This window comes from Scatophagus argus, chromosome 12 (genome assembly GCF_020382885.2).
Source record: "Scatophagus argus isolate fScaArg1 chromosome 12, fScaArg1.pri, whole genome shotgun sequence".
Taxonomy (NCBI): Eukaryota; Metazoa; Chordata; class Actinopteri; family Scatophagidae; genus Scatophagus; species Scatophagus argus.
In genome coordinates this window covers 19375579-19399476 of record NC_058504.1, presented here as the reverse complement: position 1 = coordinate 19399476, position 23898 = coordinate 19375579, and the positions used below count along the sequence as shown (strand labels likewise).

General features: G+C 40.6%; 4 protein-coding genes across 6 annotated transcripts; 2 read left to right on the top strand and 2 right to left on the bottom strand.

The window, feature by feature from the left end:
* Positions 1 to 2439: 2439 nt before the first annotated feature.
* On the bottom strand, positions 2440 to 6651 carry commd5 (COMM domain containing 5). The gene is made up of 7 exons (XM_046407191.1): positions 6395 to 6651; positions 5904 to 6064; positions 5612 to 5640; positions 5456 to 5506; positions 5189 to 5284; positions 4980 to 5055; positions 2440 to 3275 (listed from the first exon to the last, which is right to left on the bottom strand). Exons 1-7 carry the CDS (start codon positions 6513 to 6515, stop codon positions 3174 to 3176), a joined length of 636 nt encoding a protein of 211 aa, XP_046263147.1. The 5' UTR covers positions 6516 to 6651; the 3' UTR covers positions 2440 to 3173.
* Positions 6625 to 13738, top strand: fam199x (family with sequence similarity 199, X-linked). 2 transcript variants are annotated; one of them, XM_046407188.1, is made up of 8 exons: positions 6625 to 6757; positions 7907 to 8085; positions 8837 to 9068; positions 9225 to 9383; positions 10065 to 10226; positions 10784 to 10967; positions 11147 to 11250; positions 11565 to 13738. In XM_046407188.1, the coding sequence occupies exons 2-8, from the start codon at positions 7919 to 7921 to the stop codon at positions 11736 to 11738; spliced, it is 1182 nt and encodes a 393-aa protein (XP_046263144.1). In that variant the 5' UTR covers positions 6625 to 6757; positions 7907 to 7918; the 3' UTR covers positions 11739 to 13738. The 2 variants fall into 2 exon arrangements, with proteins under 2 accessions (XP_046263144.1, XP_046263145.1); XM_046407189.1 differs by having other exon boundaries at positions 6626 to 6757; positions 8837 to 9056.
* Positions 13739 to 14197: 459 nt separating this feature from the next.
* smim19 (small integral membrane protein 19) lies at positions 14198 to 15687 on the top strand. Its single transcript, XM_046407192.1, has 3 exons — positions 14198 to 14480; positions 14842 to 14966; positions 15120 to 15687. Exons 1-3 carry the CDS (start codon positions 14347 to 14349, stop codon positions 15176 to 15178), a joined length of 318 nt encoding a protein of 105 aa, XP_046263148.1. The 5' UTR covers positions 14198 to 14346; the 3' UTR covers positions 15179 to 15687.
* Positions 15688 to 15951: 264 nt separating this feature from the next.
* pld7 (phospholipase D family, member 7) lies at positions 15952 to 23772 on the bottom strand. 2 transcript variants are annotated; one of them, XM_046407184.1, is made up of 12 exons: positions 23546 to 23772; positions 22939 to 23046; positions 20846 to 21820; positions 20380 to 20567; positions 20045 to 20225; positions 19827 to 19941; positions 19481 to 19608; positions 18804 to 19007; positions 17920 to 18059; positions 17437 to 17602; positions 17223 to 17322; positions 15952 to 16846 (listed from the first exon to the last, which is right to left on the bottom strand). In XM_046407184.1, the coding sequence occupies exons 1-12, from the start codon at positions 23672 to 23674 to the stop codon at positions 16644 to 16646; spliced, it is 2637 nt and encodes an 878-aa protein (XP_046263140.1). In that variant the 5' UTR covers positions 23675 to 23772; the 3' UTR covers positions 15952 to 16643. The 2 variants fall into 2 exon arrangements, with proteins under 2 accessions (XP_046263140.1, XP_046263141.1); XM_046407185.1 differs by lacking the exon at positions 23546 to 23772 and adding an exon at positions 23235 to 23508.
* Positions 23773 to 23898: the final 126 nt, after the last annotated feature.

Below are 23898 nucleotides of genomic sequence, written 5' to 3'. Positions count from 1 at the left end.
TGCTGTTAATACTGGGAAGTAAAGAAACATTGAGCCACTCACTCACTCAGTCCACCTTGTTACCTGAGGCAGGTGCAGTCCAGGTTCAGCTCTTAGACAATCTGTCATGTAATGTACAGGCTGGACGGAGGAGGACGTATTCATAAATTCATCAAACAGTGACATTGACACGGTGTGTTTGGTAAGTGACAGGCAACTATCTCTCTCCTTTTGAACTTTGAAATGTATACAGTCCTGTTACATAAAAGTGTTTGCTGAATACCATCATGCGGCTATATGTCTCAATGCACAGGTCCAGTTGCAGTTTATGTCCATGCCTGTCAAGACTCCTATATGTAGTGAAGACTTTGAAGGAATTCAACAGAAAGTGTCAAATTATTATGATATTGCTATATTGACACGTGTGATTCCAGTGAACTTTCAGTGAAAAACATGCTGTTTTTAATTAGGAACTACATTTACAGAGGAGCACAGAGAACTGATAGAGAGGGTTAGTGATCTTTGACCGACAAAATATAATTAGCTCAACAACACAGAGAACCTGCAATGGACATCACCACACATCTCCACTCTGGCAAAGAAAGTTCAGAAGCAACTGTTCTTCTCAAGGAAACTGAAGAAGTCCTGTGCCAAGTTCTTGTCAACATTTCCAGAAGAGTAATGTCACAAGCTCGAATGGGATGTGCAAGGGTCGTTAAAACTGCCTAACATCATTTGTATCCATCTACAATATTCAGAGAGCATCTGCAGTACTGGTGAGGCAGGGCCCAAAGGATACTGAAAGACACGTCCCACCACACCCGCAGTGTGGTGGGAGGTTTGCTGCAGTACTGTATCCTCAGTCTGTGAGACTCCTCCATTCATCCTCCACACTCCCCCACAAGACTATGTAACTACCAAAGGATGACTAACCCATTCTTCATTTTGCAAATGAAGAGCCGAATTAATATGCACAACACATATTGTCTCATTCCAGTATACTTCGGTGTTTCACTGCTACAGCTTGCTCTTGTAGACCTATGGCCAGTAGTTTATAGCCTAGCTAGTGTTAGCAAACTTAAAATATGTATTGCTATGTAACTGACATTATTTAGTCTGCTTTTTGAGGTCATATCTCTTCCACTTGTAGCGCCTGGGAAGAGTAACTGGTGTTGAGAAAACAAGGACTTGTTATAAGACTAGAAGTAGAAGTAGGTTAAGGTCAGAGTTTAATGACTCTGGATAAGGGATTAGATAAAAAAAAAGTTCTGATAGACTACACAGTATTATTAGCATTACCTGAAGTAGCATATCCTGCAGCCTCAAAATAAAACCTGTTTGCTAAAGGGTTTACTGTGTGTATGTGTGTGACCGGGGATTATAGGCTAGTCACTAGTCCACTGGTGTCCATGTCAGTAGTAGTGGTGCTGGTAATATAGGTCGGCCGGTCTAGTCTGTGAACTCAATCCCACACACAGACAGAAACTGACATATACACTGCAGCAGACACAGACAGACTGACACACATGTAAAAACAGACAGACTGACATATATGCAAATGAGGACACTTGCAGAATATTACTGAAGCGCACGCATGCACGCACACATACACACCAGTCAGATAGATCTTTGTGTCTCTTTGCACCTTGAAACTTTGTTATGCATGCTTTTAAATAGGCCACCAATGCAGTCTAGCCAGATCTTCTAGTACAAACTGTCTGGACATTGTATACTGGGTTGGTACTACCAATTATCCTCAAAGTCACCTCACAGACTATTATACAAGGTCTTGTTTAGCTGGAACAAAGATGGATATTCATATAATGGATAACATTAGATGTGCTTGTATAAAATGCCAGCGGTATCTAATTTCACAGTGAAACCTCATAATTCAGGGTATGCCTTGAGGAAAAAATGCACAAACAAACAGGAAAAGTAAGTAATGAAAGAATCAAGATTACATGAGACGAAGGTCTTAAATCAGATTGGAATTTTTTTTAAAGTCTGAGTATATGGGCTAATATGTGTGCCTCGTATGACCAGGAAAACTAGAGTTTGACCACTTCTTGGACCAGATTTTTTTTATATAACTGTCAAAATCAGATTTAGCCTATGTTTGGTTGAGCAACACAAGAGCAGAGCATCATAAAGAACAGGTGTTGTATGTAAAATACAGTTTAAATCTGTTTTTGAACCCCATTAGATGATTGAAACTGAGGTTGATAGTAATTGTCTTATTACATAAGTGAAGGATTTTATTTAATGACTGAAGTGTTTGCAATTTCTGTGTTCTCTTAAATTTCTAAACGAATCATTTACATAGTCTTATCCTTATTTAATGAGGCTACTGATGCTTTGATTCAACTCATTTCCAGAGTGTGTTTATGGTCTTACTGTACAGGTGAAAACATCATGAATCAATTCCTCTATGACATGGTGTTAAAATCTGAACAAATCATCTATTCTTGGAAAGGTTTTATTAGCAAGAGGTGGTTCAAGATGTAAAAATTTCTAATGTTATTATGGAAAACACACAAAATAACAGTGAAATCATCATTTTACTTGTTATACAATAGTATTACAACAAAAGAGACGAGTAAATCTTTTGCACTGGTTAGAATTGCACGTATAAACAGATGAGTAGAAAAAATGTCCTTGTTCTGTCTTTGACTGGCACATCCTTGTGTTTCAGAAGCATGTGAATAAAATGTTCTGTCTTGAACTCAGAATATCACATGACACTAGTTAAAATGGTCACTCAGGAAGTGAGTGTCCAAATGCTCTTTAGATTGCATTTGTATTTTTGGCATACAGGAGACTTTGCAGCAGCCTCAACTCTGCCAGCAAGCACTAATATGTGCAGCTTACCATATAGAAAGGAAAGAGTTATACTGTTTGACTTTATATATTTGTTTTTAAATATAGGCTGTGACACATAAAAGTCTCTTGAATCCTTTTGATTTCACGATTCAGCTAGCTGACCAACTACCCTTATTATTTACATTGTCAACAGTCAGGTATGTTGGATGCCAACACCATCAAATCATAACATCACGACAGGCAGATTATCTTTGTCTTTCATAATACCATATTTGAAATCATCCAAATCAGTGGCATTCCGAGCATGAACACAAATTCCACTAAATCTTAAACTAAAGGATGGTTTAATTAGATAACAACCCTGCCTGCCTCCATCAATCTTGGATTTGAAGAATGCTCCTCTTCTCAAGATCATTCATCTCTTTGAGAATCAGAGCCACGTTGTACCGGAGCTCCTGGAATTTAGACACGGGCACCTGAAAATGTAACACAGACAGTGTGTCCAGTATGAAAATAGCCACAGTGGAGCCAAAATGTTGATATGACACAATAATATGAAGACAGATATAACATACAATTGCAACAGGATGGCCATTACTGAGACACTGCTAAGCAATGGCTGAGAAATTAGACTTTTAAAAAGTGCAAACAAAAATGTGAATTCATGTTCCACTTTGTTCGTCCTAAACTTGCAGCCAGTGGGCAGGAACCCCTTCTTCTTCTGTGTTTTTATCGTCCTACACCTATCTTCTGGGTGTGCATTGATAAAGAAATAGTCACTAACCAAGTTCTTTGAAAGTCTGAAAGTCCTTGAGTTTCACACTGAATGACTGATGGCTGAGCTTGACCTCCCTACAGTGGGCTATTCCCTAGACAATGTTACATATTAATATACATGAGCTTTTATTTATAGCTACTGTAATTCCTGTGGTAAAGGCTCAAGCTTTGAGTCATCATGTGTTTGTAACTGTACTAGAAAAGATACATCTGCTAATTAAAGGAATAATACTCTTCAGTCTTACTCCATAGGAGATCTTGAAAAGCATAAATCAGGTGGAAGTAAGGTACGTCCATCAACAGAATCTGCACACCGGATGTTGTTGCTACTAATCTTTTAATTCTAATGTAATCTGATTACATAACCTATGCACTAGGTATAACGACAGCCGTCGTGGAAGTCCTCCCTCCTGCCCCACCCGACATTAGTATTCTACTTAAGAGCGCAGCATCTATCCTGCAATTAGAGGGCAGATATGGAGTATGGCGCCCCCTGTTGGGTAAAGCATCTTAACAACTTGTTGAAGATTTGATTCATCTTGTTGAGTTTCTCACTTTGTCTGCTCACTCTTTGTTTTATGAGCCATCTGAATCAGTCATCACTAATTGTAATTAAATAAAATAAAATTAAATGTTCTTATAATGGTTGAAGAGTTGCTATTGTTGGCAAAGTAACTACAAACCTGACACTGTTGTCTCTTTTGGCTCTTTGTGAACTAAGTGTTGGGTCATTTCTGCTGTAATTTGATCTCATACATTTGTATGAATAGACAGAAGACAGATGCTTAGACCTTCAGGCTGGAAAAAGCAGTGATGTTAATTCAAAGATTTTGCTTCTCCTAAAAAAGACTAATACAACACGTTTAACAACTAGAACCATGCAGATACTGTACAATCAAAGAAACAACACTGTCACAATGCAGGAAACTGAAATACAGTATAGAACACGTTGAGCTGTAGTTAATAAATGTTACCTCAATTATTCCACTGTGATCGTATTATGTAACAACTGAAACAGACCTAAATTAGGCCACTGACTAACAACCAGCTTCTTTTGACCCACAGGCTAAAGATAAACTTGGAATACACACTACACAGTAGAACTAACACTGTCCATATGGATGAAATGAAAACCTATAATCAATCCTTTAACACCAAAACCAAGAGCTTTATAATTTTATCTAAAATCTAAGACCAATTTCAATCCAAAAGCTTCCAAAACCTGAAGGTACTGTAACTGCCTTTTATAATGTATTATTATTGTAATTAGTGCTCAACATTTGCATTTTGGGAGAAGAGAAAGGAACAACCCTCAACAACCCCTCATTTTTTCAACAGCTGCTGGTCACTATAAAATGTACAACAATGACTGTACAATCAGGAACAACCATTTGTTTAAGTACCTCAAAGCGATGAAAGCTCCCATCCGACAGTTTCATCTGCATCAGAACAGAAGGCTGCAGGGCCCTGGCTAAAGAGCTGTGGGGACAGAGCAGACACAAAACAGCACAGATCTCACTGTAAGTAAAGCAGAAACATAAAACACCTCTCATTCTGTAAAAACAACAATGAACTGGTTATATGTTGTAAAACAAAAACACGTCTTCATTACCTTGTAGAAATGGCGACATCCACTCTCCATTTCAAGTCTTCTACTGTGGGGAGGTGAGGATCATTCTGGGAGGTCGCTGCCTCTAGAGCTGCACGCCTGCAAATGCAAAGAGAGGAGTGACACAGCAATGATAATGTCTTCCAGTGGTGAGAAAAACCATAAGTAAAACCATAACACTGACAAAACAAGTTTAGTTCACAGTATAAAAAAGGTTACATTTTCTTCATTATTTTTTGCTGGTAAACAGAGGTTGTAAATTCAACATACCGACTGCCAAAAACCACACTGGAGAAATCTGTGATAAAGTCTTCAGGTACCCTAATTGACAAAATATAACAGAAACAACAAACTCAGCATTTTAGGTTGAAACTGAGTTGTGTCTAAGCAGAAGAGATCATCAGTGTGTGATGTGACGACCCTTACCTCAGTTCTCTAAGATCTTCTTTGAAGGCCTAAACAAGGACATAAAATATTTTTCTACTAGAGATTAAAAATATTAAAAATATTAAAATTTGTATTTCTAGGCTTATAAAAGCAGTCAACATTTGCAAAAGTCCCAAGCTAGAATGCCAGGCTTATTATTAATGTTATTAGTTACATCTGTATATATGTTTTCTCTGCAAATTGTAGCACGGCTGGCTATCAAGTTAGATAACAACTGATTTTGTGTCAGTATGTTACATCATATACTTTGCAGTGTTTAATGACAGATTACCTCCTGTTTAAGTGATGATGTAGGGATGCGGATGGCCTCAGAGAGAACTCTGTACATCCCAGCTACGATGTGACTGAGCCTCTCCTGGGGGATGGCACTGCTCTCTGCTATCGACTTCATCACCTCTCTGCAATCCTTCCCTTCCAGGGCACTCACCACAACTGAACACAGAGTAATTCGAAGCCACGTTAAATTCACTCACTTAATGGCTTCATCTCTAATGCTGCACTTGCTCAGAGCCTCAGTGGCTGGATCTTATCGGAGCAAAGACACTGGGCATGTCACCAATCTCCTACAGACATCACCATCCACGCTACTCTTCTATCAAAATGACGCTGTGTATTGTTTTTACGTCAGTGGCTTATAGATTACCATGCATTTAGACAGACATGTTATATAAACTTTTCAATCGCGATAGCTGCTTTAGAGAGACCACCACAGATACACCATCTCGCTACGTCGATCCATCTCGATACGTTATTAGTATTTACCTTTTAGTATTTTTCTGAACATCTCTTGGTCCACATCCTTCAGGTTTTTCGACAATGACTCGATTTCTGGTGGTATCCGGCCTCCCAAAAAGCTGGAGTCCTTTAAATGGCTCGAAGACATGGCTCACCACGTCCTAATACACTGCATGTACAGATAACAGATAGTAAAGTGAATATTCTGAGCACAGACGTTTGTGTTGTCTTTAACGCTACTTTTCTGTTTATATGACAGCTTCCGCCTTCTTGTCACATGACTCTCGCTTCTCTTCTGGTAGTCTCGCGGTAACACCTTTGCTCATCCGCAGAAAAGAAAGGATTTGCAAATGGAGGTGGTAGAAGTAATCACTGTTTAAGCGAGAAAAGGTTGGTGTTTCAATGTAGATGGCTTCTTAATTACAACTTTTTCAGGTTTATAAAACGTTAAGATTTGTTGTTGTGAGGAAAATATTAGTTAGGTGTCGTTTTGTGGCTTTGTAAACGCTACGTGGACATTCGGAACATTAGCAACTAGCTAACGATGTTAGCTTGTGCTGTCTTCCAGTCAGATTGTTCGCTTTTACACAAGACTTTAACGTTTAATGTAAAGTGCAACTATCTAAACCAATGTAGCTGCCTTCTTTAACACCGGATTCGCATTTTGTCTTGTGTTATTGTGTACCATGGTTTGTTTACAGTAGATTATTTCAGCCTGTTGTGCAGAAAAACAATTATGGGAGTTTGGTGAGACGTGGATGACATCTAGTGTCAACAATTGACATTAACTTCGCGGTTTGTTTGACGTTTCTAAGTAGAAGACATCAGCAGGCAGCTTAACGGGTGTTCTCCACCACCGTCGCTAATGTTTCCATTAAAGACCGTGAAACGCGATTAGTGACATGGAGATCAGCTCTAGCATTCTTATCACGTTTGTATTTTGATTAAAGTTTCAAAGTTTGCCTTGGTGAGTGACTTTGTCCAACATCTTCATGGTATCTTTCTTCTAAATGTTGTTTATTTGCAACAAAGAGCTACAATCAGTGAAAGATGTGTCCATTGATGTCCAGTTGATCAAATTGAGCTCAGTAGTTCTTAAATCACGAAAACATTACAGTAGTGTAATTGAAATGAAAGGCACAATATCCCGTCACTCACTTTAATCTGCATATTTCCCTATTGATAAATCTTTGTAGCATCCACTATTAGATCAACTTTTACATGATTGATAACCCCCAGGTTGAAATCCAAGTGAATGCACTTGGAACATAATTGCTGGTGTTGATGAAGGGGTGCTTGAGTCCATCAGACTAATCTGTTGAGATATGTCTCCCAAATAAAACTTGGAACCACTGGTATAGAAGACCAAATAGTTTCACTGCATTATTGTTTGCCTGCTGTGTATATATGCATGTGCGTTTTTATAAAGAATGTCACCAACATTTTTTAGTGGACATGATGTCAGAATGACCAGCAGGGTTTTCCCTGCCATTACAAAGCATTTGATTTGTTCCATATTTGCCCCTGTTTCTTTATCAGGTATATTCTGCCATGTCTGAGTCTCTGTATGAGAAGTTTTTGGCCCCAGAGGAGCCTTTTCCTCTCCTCTCCCAAAGAGCCAACCTCAGTGATGTGGGAACCTTGGATGTCAGTGACTTTGGCTGTCAGCTTTCATCATGTCACAGAACAGATCCTCTACATCGCTTCCACAGTAACAGGCAAGTACACAGTGTGCTTGTGTTCACATGTGTTTGTCACATATCATCTGTGAGGCAAATTGACTTTGAGAAAATATTTTCAAAGGTTGTTTGTGACAAAGAATGCAATAGAAAGGACATCAGCAATTAATTTGAGATGTCCAGCTTCATAGTAAATTATGCTAAGGCCTACAAAGGCTATTGCAGGATTTGTCATTGTACCTGTATGGGGGATTCATCATACTGCCATCAACAAACATCAATGTGCCTATCAAGTTGCTCATGTAAGCAAAGTAGTATTGATAGTATTGACCATCTTTGTATGTTTGCAGTGCCCTCGGCACACAAGGCCAGAAGAAATACAAATTCTGGATTTGCTTCTGTCATGCCTCTTGCTGCTGTGTAACAACTGTGTGCAAAAATAATAATTACAGCCTGAAGATGAGCATAATAATTACATTGTTGCATGGAAATGGCACCAATAATTGCTAGTTGCCAAACTACCATTAAAGGATGCAAAAGAGCCGTGATTAATTCTCTGAATCTGATAGCTTGGAAAACCTTTTTTTGTAAATGTTTTCCTCAGTGACAGTGCTGCATCTGTATTTTTGTACATCACTTGTTAGGATCTACTTAATTAACTTTTTTTAATGTGTTTCACAGAGAAGGGTAAAATACACATCTGTGACTTGCATGCACACCTCCTAGTCTCTCGAAAATTATATGAACAGTTTGTACTCATACGACATACTTCACTCGTTGTTCTCCCCAGGTGGAACCTCACTTCCTGTGGAACCAGTGTTGCCAGTTCGGAGTGCAGTGAGGAGCTCTTCTCCTCTGTGTCTGTAGGGGATCAGGACGACTGTTACTCCCTTTTGGATGATCAAGAACTAACATCTCTGGACCTGTTTCCAGAGGGCAGTGTTTGTAGTGACGTCTCGTCCTCCATCAGCACCTATTGGGACTGGTCCGACAGCGAGTTTGAGTGGCAGGTTGGTTGTTGGGTGGGTGGTTGTCTAACTTTAGGTGCTTTAGGATGGAATTCCAAGAAAATGTGGATGTTACAGTTAATAGCAGGCTATTTTGTTCATTCCACATACTTTGTCCTCTTTTGTCCTCCTGATTCTCATTGTTGCTCTGTCTTATTGCTGTCCTACTAGTTGCCAGGAAGTGACATTGCCAGCGGTAGTGATGTTCTTTCTGACATCATCCCGAGTGTGCCTAGTTCACCTTGTCTATTTTCCAAGAGGAAACCTAAGCCCCACCCTCACCGCAACCTGGATGAGTTACCATGGAGTGCCATGACCAATGATGAACAGGTAAAAATGGCCAGCACACAGTTTCACTGAGTTATAAATTAGGAACATTTATGTGTGCTGTCAGAATTAACAGCAATGAAACTGACCGACTCGGCTCCTAGTTTATGGTTTTTGTTTAAGTTTTACACTCTGTACACACACATTAATGCCAAATACTTGATCGTAAATAATTTCTGTAGCCTTCGCATCAGTCTGGATTCTCAGCAAATCGTTTGTATTATCTTGATAAACAGCTTTTTTTTTTCCCCGGGCTTTTTTCCAAGTAACTGGATAAGCTTATTGCTTCATACGAAACAAACTCATATGTACTCTTTTCAAAATCAATATCTTCTTTCCATATCAATGAACAAAGTAGTACAGTTCCCATTAAAAAAGGCATGTCAAAAAATGGAACTCGTTTTCTGAATCATTCAAACACCACATTCTACAAATCCACTTTTCCTTAAACTTAAATATTAAAATCCTCATTTAGCAGTATTTATATGTATTGTAAGTAAAAATATCCTGAACTGATCTACAGGATCAGGACCCATCCAAGCAATTTTTAATGGGTTTGTGTCAGCCGTAAAAATCATCAGCAATTTCACCGTTACACTCAAACACTTCTTATCTACCTTTAGTCTTAGTGTAGGCGGAGATGCCTGGACAAAAGGAACTATGTGTCTGTATTTCCACTTCCAGGTGGAGTACATTGAGTACCTGAGTCGGAAGGTCAGCACGGAGATGGGCCTGAGGGAGCAGCTGGACATCATCAAGATCATCGACCCCTGTGCTCAAATCTCTCCCACAGACAGCGAGTTCATCATAGAGCTCAACTGTCTCACTGATGAGAAACTCAAGCAGGTGTGTAGAGACTCTGAAACGTGCGCCTTTAACAATACCAGGGTACAAAGCGCATTAACAAGGCCGCTGTTCTTTCACACACACAACACCTCACTTAGACCAAGATGTGAACAACCTGTCACCAAGTTCATACAGAGCAAAGAGTTGTCCATCAACATCAAAGTCTGATTATTTTTTTGTGCTCTTTGAGTTTATTTGTAATCCATTTTACACCTGAAATCCCGATGAATTATAAATGCATGTTGGATATTTAAAGCCACTATGTAAAATGTGTGATAGCATCAGCTGTTCTTGTTAATTAGCTCATGTAAAATAAAATAAGGTGGTCTTCAGAGTGAGTGGATAATTGAATGTATATGGGTCCTGTTGCTGCATGAGGTTGTGTTGTTTGTTTAGTTGGCTTTTTGATTCAGCTGTTGTTCGTAATTTTGTACTGAAGAGAATCAGTCTTTGTTAATACAGAAGCAAACCTGGGTAAGAAAGAGGGTAACCCAGAGTGACGGAGAGTGTAAAAAGCTTTTTTTTTTGTTGTTTTTTGACCTGTGTGATGTCACCAGGTGCGTAACTACATCAGAGAGCACAGCCCGAGACTGCGGACCAGCAGCGCCAGAGAGGGCTGGAAGAGGAGCAGCCATAGCAGTGCCAGCACCGGTGGTGTCAGTGGAGCCAGCAGCAGTAACGCCAGCATGGTCAGCTCTGCTAGCTCCTCCACTGGCTCCACAGCCTCCAACTCTGTAGCCGGTGAGTCTGCAGCTATGGGGCAATGTCATCCACATTGTCATGACTGAACAGTGTCAGAAAGAGACTTGTATTGTTGAAATAATAAGAAATTGTAACATCAAGTTCAGTTTTCAGCTCAGTCTAAATTACTTTTTAGGTTTTTCTGCTTCTAATACTGTTAATATTTCCTTGTTCTCCAGGTGGCACAGCGTCAGCCTGTAGTGGAAGCAGTGTTGCCAACATCAGCAGAGCTCACAGTGACGGCAACCTTTCCAGTGCTGCAGAACGTATACGAGACTCTAAAGTAAGAAATGTTAACATGTGTATGTCAGAAAGGGGATTTCTGTTTTCCTGGTGGTGATGTTGTTGTTGTTCTGGACAAACACCACACCATTTTCACAAGTAGTAGCACAGTAAAGAATACTATTTCTCCTCTTTACTGCCACATACATGTAATGTTTACTGCTACGAACCTATCCCAGTTCGTTTTTGTTGCATTATGTTACCACAGACTTTTTTCTTAAATGGCTTAAATACTTGTGTATTTTACCTTTCCACATTGATCCTTATCTAGGCATCACTTTTAACCCCCCTCTCTCTTGCTTCACTGTCTGTCAGAAACGTTCGAAGCAGCGTAAACTTCAGCAGAAAGCCCTCCGGAAGCGACAGCTAAAGGAGCAGCGACAGGCCCGCAAGGAGCGTCTGAGTGGACTGTTTCTGAATGAGGAGGTGCTGTCTCTGCGAGTGACAGAGGAGGACGACCACGGTGATGACCTGGACATACTGATGTGACACCAGTGAATCAATCAGTGCTCCCTCTACGCCTGCCACTACCATAGAGCTAATAGACCGCGCTAATCCAGATCATTGCATGTATTAGCTTTGAGTAGGCTAATATGCTCATAATGCGTTTTTGTAACGATGTCTGATGGGCAGTGATGGCTTGTAGTAGCCCTCGCATAGCTTGTCATATTGCTTGCTAATACAAGTGTAGTACCGCTAGTGTGTAAACTGATAGCTGCTGCACTCACTTCTAAGCTAGCTATAGCAAAAATACTAATGCTAATGCTTTGATTGCTTTGATTTGATTAGATACCTCAGTCAGGCCCGCTTATAGCCAGTACTAATGAACGTAGAGCCCCGCAGATACACATAAACATGCACTGCTGATCACAGTTATTTCATCTAAATGCACTCAATAGGACAACTGCTTAAGCTTATATCCACTGCTGCTAACTCAGCCTCCACTGGCAGAAGGACAGATCAGGCAAGAGTGAATGATGCTCTGTAAAATTTCTTCATGTACTGGGGCAGTTTCATGCAAATTGGCAGTATTTTAGTTCATTTGGTTGTAGATTTCATTCATCTGGTTACATGTTGGTCCATACACTGTACTCTTTATGTGCTCTGGCCCAACTAATGTTACAGCATGACGAAATACCTAAAGGCCTGCAGTCAGAGTGACTTGTGTACGTACCATGGGGCTTTATCAGTTTTGACTTGACAGCTCATTTACTGTAAATAGAGTGCTCTTAAAAGAATACACCTGGCAAAACAGCACAAGATCTTGAGATTGAAATCTGACATAAATAAGAAATTTCTCTGAAAGTGTGGACTCTTGAGGCCCAAGTCAGAGTTGAAGATTAATTTCAGGAGGATAGCGGAAGAAAACTCATCCTCCAAAACTCACAAATATACCAGAGTCCCATCATCTGACGAAGTGGGCTGGTCTGTCTTTCTGTCTAAGTGTTGTGGTCCCATTTCATTCTTAAGGCTTAGAGGGAGCACTGAAACAGTGCATGTTTAAATCGTCACCCAAACTGAGTCCCAGTGTGGTCCAGTAAATAACAGCTTGCACCATTATTTGCATACACCTGTTTCAAAATAGCTTGTGTGTTGTAAATAAATGATAAATAACAGCATATTTACTGCTTGCTTTAAGGTTTTCCTTGGTGATAAAGGTTTGATATAAAGTTTGTTTCCTTCTGTGTATATATATTATGACATGGTAGTGAACTGATTGTTTATCATAGCTTGAAAATGCTGTCAGTTACCAGCGATTCTTTGAGTCTTATTTTGAAGCATTTGGCTGTTTTGTCACAAGTACTTAAGTTAGGTTGTTGTCTCAGACATCTTTTAAATGTCATCAAGTCCTTTCTGTTTGTCTGCCAGAACCTGTGCTGAGACAGACCCGAATAATGAGATTCTCCATCATTTACTTCAGTTTATGTTTTTGACAACCATGATAACTTTTCATTTGAGCATTGCTTAAGTTTGGCGCTTTAACTTGAGCTGGTTTCTTAAGAATGTGTGTCTAACATCAAGACAAGAAGTCACCATTCAAAAGTGTGTTAATTTTGCTCAGTTACGATGATCTACAGTCAATGAAGCACTAACACCTCAAAAAAGAGGTTTTTGTGGAATTGTAGTAATTCATATTTGCTGGAAGTAGCAACCTGAGATTTGTTTTTTGTTTTTGTTTTTTTTGCCTACCTTGTATAAGAACCTCTTTCCCACAGCTTCTCAGCTGTAACATGATGAACCACTACAGTTTCTGGCTTAAAAACCTGCTATCATTTCAGACACTTGTGTATAAAGTTGTTACTTACAGCAATTATGTGAAATGCAGCTTTATGTATTCTGCAGTTATGAATTAGTAAAACTCTATTTTGAAAAGTAAGAATTTTTGGGAAAAAAATAAGCCAGTGTGATGCAACAAAGTTATTTATGTATATACCATATAATGGCAGAAAATGAATGATGTTGAACTGATTAAATATCTTTCAAAGAAAGTTTTAGTGTAAACCTTTTGTTGTGATAATTCTTCCACACTTGTTTTACACCAGGTACTTGTTAAGGTAAGCTACAATAAATGTCTCCACATGTATGAGTTCCTTACAGACCATTAATTAATGAGCCTGAAGTTGTCTCTTGTGTCATCACTGGTTGAAACATTGAATGCCAGAGATGCCATGTTGGTACTTCAGGCAGGACTCTGTGTGGTCTACTCAGTGGTTCTGATCCACTGTAAACCTGACAAATCGATCGACATTGTTGCATCCATGTGTTATTAACTCTGTCCACATTTCCACACAATGTGAATGCTTTTTATCATTATTTAAAATATTGGACTACGTGGTAAGACGATTATTAACTCGTGAAGAAGACATTTAGGAGCTTTTCACGCTTAGGACCGCAGGAGGCAAAAGCACTTTGTGGGTTACTCGGAATCGGAAAGGAAGAAGAAGAAGAAGAAGAAGGCGGATGTTACGTCATCATGTTTACATCGTTATTTCCCGTCGTCAGTAAACCGAGGGTTTAACCAATTCAGAAGAATTTGCCTTTGAATTCACTGAATTACCCGCAGAGCATAGGCATTGGGCGTAGTTGTCGTATATAAATGGGTGCTCACGGGGTTTTGGGCAACGAGCCCGAGTCTATTGACTACTCGGTGCACGAAGCCTGGAACGAGGCCACCAATGTTTACCTGCTGGTTATTCTAGTGAGCTTCGGCCTGCTGATGTACGCCAGAAAGTAAGGACGCTTTACATTTGCAGTCAACTCCTCTTCCCATCACCTGGCTTATAGTAGCAAAGATACAACACAGACGTGTGTTTTGTCCGCTATCAAAATAGTATAATTTACACCATCCTTCGTTGAAAAATGCTCATCTTTACATTTCCTTGGTTACGTAGAAACGGGCATACATCATGTGACATTTCTTTGTTACTAAAACGAGATTAGGGTCTTCTGGCCAATTCAAAATTAATATAATACCTCAAAAGTATTTAATATTTATATTATTGAAGTTATCTGCTCTTAGAAATTACATCGACTATATCAGTGCAATATCAGTGTTGCGACTTACATTTTTCTCTGTCCGCCTCTAATTTAGAAACAAGAGGAAGATCATGCGTATCTTCACTCTGCCTCCCACCGTCGGCACCAACCCTGAGCCCAACTTCTACGACAGCCTGCAGAAGGTCCGTCTGCGACAGCAGCTGGAGATGTACTCTCTGGGTGAGCATCTGTGGAGCTCTGCATGCACAGGACAGAAAAGAGCAGTCTTAGTTAGCTGACCCAGACTGTGATCACTTTAAATTGGCACCTGTGTTCCATACTGACGTTCTCAATAATCTTGAGGTAATTGCATTTTTTCTGTGGTGTCTTTAGCCAGGAAATTTGAGCAGCAGCAGGGCCAGATGGACAGTGTGCAGCTCTCCATGGAATGAGAGGAGGAAAGAAGTCATCCCTTTCTGTCAGAGCAAACACTCCTGCGCCTTCTAGCCCTCTGCACATGGATAGGAAAGGACTTGGGTGGTTGTCATGATCAAAGATTGTTCAAGAGCTGCATCTCCTATCCTGTTACAGCTGGACGAATGGAGAAGCAAAGAGCAAAGGGGAATGTTGGATCGTACAAGTTTGCTTTATGGCCTCCAGCAGAGACTCCATGTTGAGGAATGACAAATGTGCCCCTGCAGATGTCCCTGAAATGCTTTCAGTCATGGTTTGAGACTTAAAATAACAACAACAAAAAACTCTGCCATGAAGCATTTCGTGTACATAGAACAGGATTCTTTTAAACTTAACATAGATTCTAGTTGGTTTCCATTTGTTTTTTGTACTCATTTTTTATGTTTTTGTCAGCTAAAATGAAAATTCTCTAATGTGAAAATAAAGGAACATAAACCTAAGTTTAGGTTTACCTTAGCAAGTTCACATTTTGGTGATCAGAACTGAACCAACTTGAGCTTCATTTGAATTTTCACTACTACAACTACAAAAACTTTTCACTTTCACTTCACCCGCTCTCTCATACATTACGAAAGTTTCTCTATGCTCACTTGAAGCCTTGGTGAACTTCAGAAGTGAAACCTTAGAAATGAAATTTATTTGGATATCAATAGATTCTGGATTTTTCAATAAGATTGGAGTAAATATCATTTTAAAACTTCCTAACAAGGTTATTGTCTTGGTGGTGAAAAAAGGCATTTCAGACAAATTCTTCAAAGCAGAGCATTTTTATTTGTTTTAAAACATGTCTCAGGGGATCTTTAAAGGTGTCCAGTACTTTCCCACCATTCCCATCAGCCTTTGGACGGACTTACAGAATGGACAACCAAAAAAACGTTATTCCTCCAGCCACAGCTGTCACAGCACACATGCATAACACACAAGGCATGCTGTTTTAGATTTGTATGAGTTATTTTGTGACATTAGTGGTTTTGGATTTTCTTAAGCCAGCAAACCAAAGAAAAAGATCTAAATTGATAGTATTTACAAGAATCTTGTACTGCTGGACTGACGTTCCTTCAGATAGCTTCACTACACACAAACATTACCAGCTGATGACTTCAGCAGTGTAAACAGAGCTGTGGTGTAAGCACCTCTTTGGAAATGTCTCATTTCCTGCTTGAGTTTGTTAAAGCTTGGCATCAGGAAAATATACAAAATGCTCCAGGCATAAAATAAATTGTACAAAGCAAGTTCTTCACTTGTGAGAGCAATTGTCAGAAAAATATAAAATAACATGTCTTGAAACGAAATATAAAAATGCAATTATGTACAAGAAACAGGCAGCGAGTCAGCAATAAAATAAACAGCGTTCACTCACACAGTACAGCAAGTGGATTCTGCACAAGTAAAATAAAATTCAAGTGGAAGCATCTACAATGTGTCTCATTGAACAATGAACTCTCAATGTGTGCCACGAGGGCAGGCATCCATATCGTCAACAGAGAGCGTGCTGATATACTGAGATGTCCAGTCTCTGAGGAAGAGCTCCTCTGCTTGGCTCTGCAGGGTCTCCTGGCCTCTTTTAACCTCAGAACCAGTCTGGTTCACCACCAAGCCCACGCCAGCTGTCTGGGTGAAGTAGTTCTCTGACCAGTTTGAAGTCCCTGTGAACACAGAAACAGTCACATTAGGTCAATTAGACTGGAAGACCGTTGCGGGAACTAATTGGACTAACGTTTGGTGAGATTATTCCTCTCACCACATATTGAAGGTCCCATTTAAGAAAATATCTAAATGCTAAAAAGCCAGAAGGCAACCATTTTAGCTGCCTACAAGAGCGGATATAATACTTTCCCACTTTGTACTGTAAAAGGTTATTTACCTTCTGGAACGGTTTTATGGGCCTATAAAATGCATTAACACCAAGCGTTGGAGATCTGCAGCTAGACCTTGAACAGTCAGACATTTTTGTCTGTATTCAAACATGTAAAAATATTTAAATCAACATTCTAAAAACAAAATAGAAAGGTAATACCATACCTATATAGACCACTCTGTCTGTAACCATGTACTTGGCATGATTGACTCGTGCAAAGGGAATCTTCCTCTGCTCTGCTGTTGAAGGCACTGTAAAGATTCTCTGCACAGAAACAGATAACAACAGCATGTATCACCATTATGTTCAGACCACCGTGTCTTATGTTCTTAGTAATTGTGCAGGAAATAAAAATAAAAATAAAATCCCCCAACGTACCACATCAATGCCACAGTTCAGTGGTGGCCTATTGAGGACCAGCAGGGACTGCAGGAAAGTGAACATAGCAGTAGGCGAATGCTTCCAGCAGCTCACCAGCAGTCTGACCTGTACCTCTCTGGTGCAGGCTGCAGCACGCAGGGCCAAGTCGATGGGAGGCCAGAACCTGGGGAGGGGCCACAAACAGAGAGAGAGAGAGAGAGCAGTTAGTTTCCTGCATTTCAACTACAATGTCTCCAGTTAGCAAGGCAACCTCAGAAGCTTCTTTGTCAGCTCATCAGAGTCCATTATTGTGACTAGCCTATTTGCAAGACATCATGCATGGCATCATTTGTTAATGTAAAGTGTGTATCTAATCAAGTGACTTGGATAACATAAGACATAGGGATTTTAATAGTGTTCTTTTTTTCATCTAAATATGAATATTCCTTGGATTGTAGCAGTTAAGACTGCTGGGTCTCTGTGGCTTGAGTGGCTCATCACCTGAGAGGCTCTGTGAACTCAGACAGAGGAAGATAGTCCATGACAGAGATGTAAACGAATTTCTGGGCATCCTCAATGACCGACAGGATGGTGGCGAGATCGTCTGAGCGGCCGCGGGCTGAAATCTGTGGAGGGGCACTCTGCAGGAAACACATGTAACACAGGAGGTAAGAATCATGGGAGCAAGCAGACAGCGGACTCTGTCTATACAGGTTCATGCACTTTTGTAAGAATAAAATTCAAGCAATTTAGAAGGAATGTAAACCGAAAATGTAAAATCTAATTTGTTACTATAAACATAACTGCAAAGTAGAATTGCCACCTTACAACCATATGCCTACGTGCATCAGCGAAGTTGCAGTTTACATTTATGCAAACTTTGTATCCTCGACTTATCCTGCCATAAATAACAAGTGAACAATTAGGATAATGACAGGATTGTTTGATGTCAAATTTTAAAAGATTCTTGGATTACAAGAAGATTATGTTCAAAATGAAGTACTTTCACCATATTCCTAATCTTGAAGGCAAATTAACATTAAGCTATTTCCAAATTTTCAAGACTTTGTACAGACCCTGATATTATTCACCTAACCTGGTTTGAGCCAAGATTAATCCTAAATTAGGATTAGACTGCCACTAATCCTAAAATAGGATTAGTCCTGGTTGAAACTGACCTTTTCCTATTAACATTTTACATTTTTATATCCTTTTCCACTGTTAAAAGAACACACAGCAAATAAAAATACCTGTATCAGCCTTCAAAAACACGTAGTCAATGTAAAAAAAAACCCCCAAAAACAAAAAGCCTGATTTAAAAAAAAAATTTACATTTGATTTTTAAAGCACTCCTCTTGAAGGAAACTTGGTCATTCTGAACTTACAGACAGGTAGACTTGAGCAGGCACCCCATTGACCTTCAGATGCAGGGGATTCTGGGAGCTGGACAGGGCAGAGAGACGAGCAGGCCAGTATGGCGGCAGGGAGCTGTTGTTCGCACCACCGAGGCTCCAGTACACCCCAAAGATCCGAAAGGCATCTTGAGCCAGGCAGCTGCAGTCCTCCACTGACAGACCGACCTCCTTCACCTTGATTCAACAAAGTTCACGGGATGCATTAAACCTGTCAGAGCCGCTACTGTGACTGTGGGGCCTCCTGGGGCCTGTTCCACAAAGGACATTATTTTATTCAATACTTAGAAGAGGAAAATGTTATTTATCTGCTTCGTAAGGTACAGAATTGTTTGGCAGGCACTCTACAGTCAAGGTGTGTGTCTTAAAACATAATAATTAAGGCACTCCAAATAAAAAATGCATACTGCTCAATTACTTCTTGTCTTAAATCTAGGCTGAACATAACACTGTCTGGACAAAGAGTTTCTACCTGAGAGTCAACTCGCTATGCCATGACCTGGCTGGGACATCAGTTCCACAGATACTACTGGACAGCATTGAACCAACCAATGCAAAGGGTCATGTAGGTTGGATGTAATAAGTGATGAGTATAATGCCCCAACTGATTCAGACATATCTGAAAATGCAAATCTTTCTCTCAGTTTTACCTGACTTAGAGAGCGCCAGTCCATGTTAGCACTACCCAAATACAAGTGCTTTTGATCCACCACCCACAGTTTGGTGTGGACAATACCTCCAGTTACAGCCTTGAGGTCTACCTCTCTGACCTCTGCACCTGAGGGGAAAATAATAATAAGAAGAATAAATTATAAAATAATAAATTCAGCTATATCTGCATAGAAAATTACCACGCTGTTTGAAAGACTTTGTTGCAATGGGACACTACTTTTTTGTGTGTAGTCTCAATTAATGAATATGTGTATTTTAACCTACAAATGATGTTACCTTGTGCAGCAACACAATGGGCTCCATATTGTCTGGTTTTTAATGTACCTGTGGCAGCCAATTCGGCAGTATCTTGAGTTGAGGTCTGGGGTGCATTGACGGCAATCTGGAGTTTCACACCTTTGGATTCAAGTTGTTGAAGTTGCTCAAAGACCATTCTTCCCTGCAAAGTATTTGGTAAATAATATCATATCATAGTTCAAAAGGCTCTGGTATAATCACTTCATGTGCTGCATCATGAGACTGAGGCATGATACCGAACTAACCTGAGAGTCGGTGGAGTCGGCGAACTCCATATCGTTGCCTTGTAGAGTGAAGTAGAAAGCGGCTATATGGACCGAGCTGTTGGCTTTGTCCAGCAGATGTAGCCAGCTGTCTGCAATGCTCCGTCTGGGCGAGGAAGAAGACTGGTAGAGACCTACGGGGATGCTCTCCACCAGATGCACTCTGAACAAGGGAAACTAAAGCTGTGACCACTTACACACCAAACAGAATCCAGTCATTGTCTGTAAGTACTGTTTAACTTCTGAGTTATTTTTGTCACAGCAAATTTCTCGGAGGAACAACACTGAGATCCACACTTTGTTGATCATTATCTTACCGACATTCAGTGCTGCAAGGCTCTGGCATCAAGCCAAAGCCCTCCAGCATATGTAGTTCCAGCTGAGCTGTGAGGTGAGCCACAGACATGGGAAGACCGTAGTGCCAAACATGCTGACCAAACCCCACTACAAGCAGCAAAGTGATGGGCAGGAAGCAGCAGAGAGCAAAACTGGAGCAGCTGCTCCTCTAGAAAACAACAGATGTGCAAATTTTAACTTGTGAACAAATGGGTTCGTTTACAATCATAGCTCTGACAGTCTGGGAGACAGCTCTGGATTATGCATGCTGCATACCAAAGCTGTTACAGGACTACAGGGTGTGGCGAGGTGCCTTTTTAAATGACTGCCTCTGCTGAGACTAACAACACAACAGATATGAGTGGAATCTATCAAGCACATAAAACAATTTCCCAGCCTGGGATCACTAAAGTATATCTATCTATCTATCTAAACGCAGTGGCTCACCTTCGTCGGCTTGGTTGACTTAGCTTTGGCAGGCTTCTGTGGTGCTACAGGAGAGGTTGATTCATCAATACTCTCTCTCACCCCTTCGAGTTTTGAAGAATGTAACTTTCTTATAAGTGGTTCATGATGCTCTTTCATGCCCCCTGAATCATCGACCTCAGACTTTTCACTTGCCAACTCGTCCTCATTTTCACCATCTGATGAAGATCTACTGTCCTTCAATTCAAATATGTTCGTCGGTTCTGTCTCCCATGGTGGCTCTTCGTCCATAATAGCCTCCTCTTGGCTTACCTCAGACGCATGATGGATCTCTGCAGACTCTGACTTTTCAGCATCACCAGAGGCAGCGAGGTTGATCCTGCCTTTAAATGAAACATTGTACGTCTCTTCTGTGTCTTCCAGCAGCTTATGGCTAATGTCGCATGGAGGGAGAGATATGGGGGCATCCAGGATGATGTCAGCTTCTGTTTCACATGCTTCCCTCCTGTCTCGCTCTGGTAGAGTTTGCTCCAGCCCTTGCTCTGGTCTGATGGAAGGCCTTGGGCTTACAGTCATAAGAGGGCACTGCACAGACTCAGACAAATTCCAGCTCTTGGGCGTAGTAATCAGGGAACTATGGGCTGCTGCAGAAGTGTGTTCTGTGCCAATGAACGCAGAAGGGGCTTCAAGGCCAATTTTAGGAGTGCGGACTGACGGCGAGGGGAGTGTTCTGACGTCTGGCGGCTTGGACTTCAAGGCCTCCACGTTTCCACTTCCAGTTTTCTCGGCAAGCTGAGTTATGTGAACAGGGGTATCTTTTTTGGCAGGCAGCTCTGGGTTCTGGCCCGTACTGGTAGGACGTTTATGAAAAGTAGGGATTCGGGAGACGGGTTTCCCACTTTTGCGGTTCATGTCCTCTTTCTCCTCGAGCTCTCTTTTTGCAACCTTGTCGTCAGACGAGAGACGGTCCAGCACAACGCTACAATGCTTCAGTTCCTGAAGAAGACAGAAGTTCATCAGGAAAAAACATGCACCTTGTGTGTGTATTCACAAGTAATTTATCTATAGCACTTGTCTCACCATATACACACTAGTTTCAACTCTGAACGGCCCATTAGTTGCACAAACCGCAAAAAAATACATTACAAATAGCTAGCAGCTGACAGACATTTTCGAACTCCATATGATCTAGTCTTTTGTTCCTTGTCCTGTTATTCAACAACAATACTAAAACCTGCATATTACCTTGACAGGTTTCTGTTTCACTGCAGAGCAAGAACAGCCACACCTACTCAAATGAACTCTTCTGTCTGATCCAGAACAGACATGATACACACAGAGTAGGACATTTTGTGTGTGGAAAATAAACTATTTAATATAATACTAAAAAATGCTGTTCTAAACCACAGCTTATGAAATTCACCTTTTAAAAAAATCAACTTTGTGACATCTGCTCTTCAAAGTGACTGTATGTAAATATAAATATGATGTCGTCACAGATGTATCAATAACAGCAAACATGCAGAAAGTAAAGTCATGTCTAGTGTTTTTGTAATTAAAGTCTCATTTGTTTGATGAGTACGTTTCACTTATTATTTAAAACAAATGTATTTGCACTGAAGATTATTGTTCTAAAGTTGTCTTTATCTGTTATAATCATCTTTAATAAGAAAGATTTATCGCTCAACTGTAAAATGTTATAAAAAAAAACAACATTAAGAGATTCTCGACATTTACATTACTTGATAATAATGATAAAAAACAAATTATTATTATTTCTGACACTGTCGACAAAACTACATTAGTGGCCACAGTGGCTCCCCTGCTATATGTACATAACTAACTCGTAGGCCAAACGCAGTATAGAAATCAGTTTTACCTCTGTGCATGCAGCTAAAGGAGACTGAGACACCACCACACTGGCCTGATAATATTTCCTGGTGTTGAGTACACGCTGCTGCGCAAGCACCAAGTGTTAACGATTTCTCTCACCACATGGCCTGTGAATAATAGTGGTGCCGCCCCGAAAAATCCTACTGTAGACAGCTGCGCTTTCCCGGCCTATGCAAGAGGTGGATATGTTTAGGTTTTCAGTAGGGTGGACTGTAAACTACCGTTACATCAGCGTCCTCAGCAGTTTCCTCCTCCAGCTCAGCCGGGGGACTTTGTTGTGTCTCCATCACTTGGCTCTGGACAGACTCAGAGTCTGACTCATCTGACTCCTGACAGGACAAAATCGGTTATCAGTTAACGAGGAGGAAGCAGCACCGGAATAAAGCATTGGTTATAAAGCTCACGACGTAAAACTTAAAGAGACATGTGTGGGTTGTATCTTAAATTACACCGTGTATGTTGATAAAGCAAAGAAAAGAGGATGAAAAGCATAATGGACAACGGTTTGAAAACTTACCGGGGTGCTTGCTAGCGTTAGGTGGCGTTAGTAAGTTCAGGGTTTCACACTCACGGTGCAATTATCAGCTCTAACAGTAATGCTAACCAGCTAAGCAAGTATTACCTACGTTAACGTCGTAATAGCGCTAAATATACGCCCGTTTAGGACAGGCTCGCTCCTATATTAACCTTCCTTCAGTATTTGTTTCTCCGATTAGCCAGCTAACGTCGCTGCAGTTGACGTTGGCGAGCAAGCTACGTGGCTGACTGTGAAGTTTTTTAGCAGCGGAGGAAGAGGAGGCGGAAAAACTGAGTAATAAAAATACCCACCTCGTACGTAGTCCTCCTATGCAGGCGGGTGGACCGTCTCGGTCTTGCCGGGGGTGATGTGCCCCCTAACTCTGCTTCACTTGTCCGACCGAGGCGGGTGGATTTTCTAGACCGCAGAACCATCGGCATCTTGTACCACTTTAATAATGCAACAAAGCTTTGTCACACGAGATTAACGAACGGGTCAGAGCGTTGAAAAGAAGCCACGTTTGTTTCCTGCTCTCAGCAGAGCTAGCTGTGGCACACAGATGATATCGAGTTGTGGTAAACAAAACTTACATTAAACGGCTGTTGGAGTTATCAAAACAAAAACGATTCGAACGTCCAATCTAATTTGGATATGTTGTCCTACA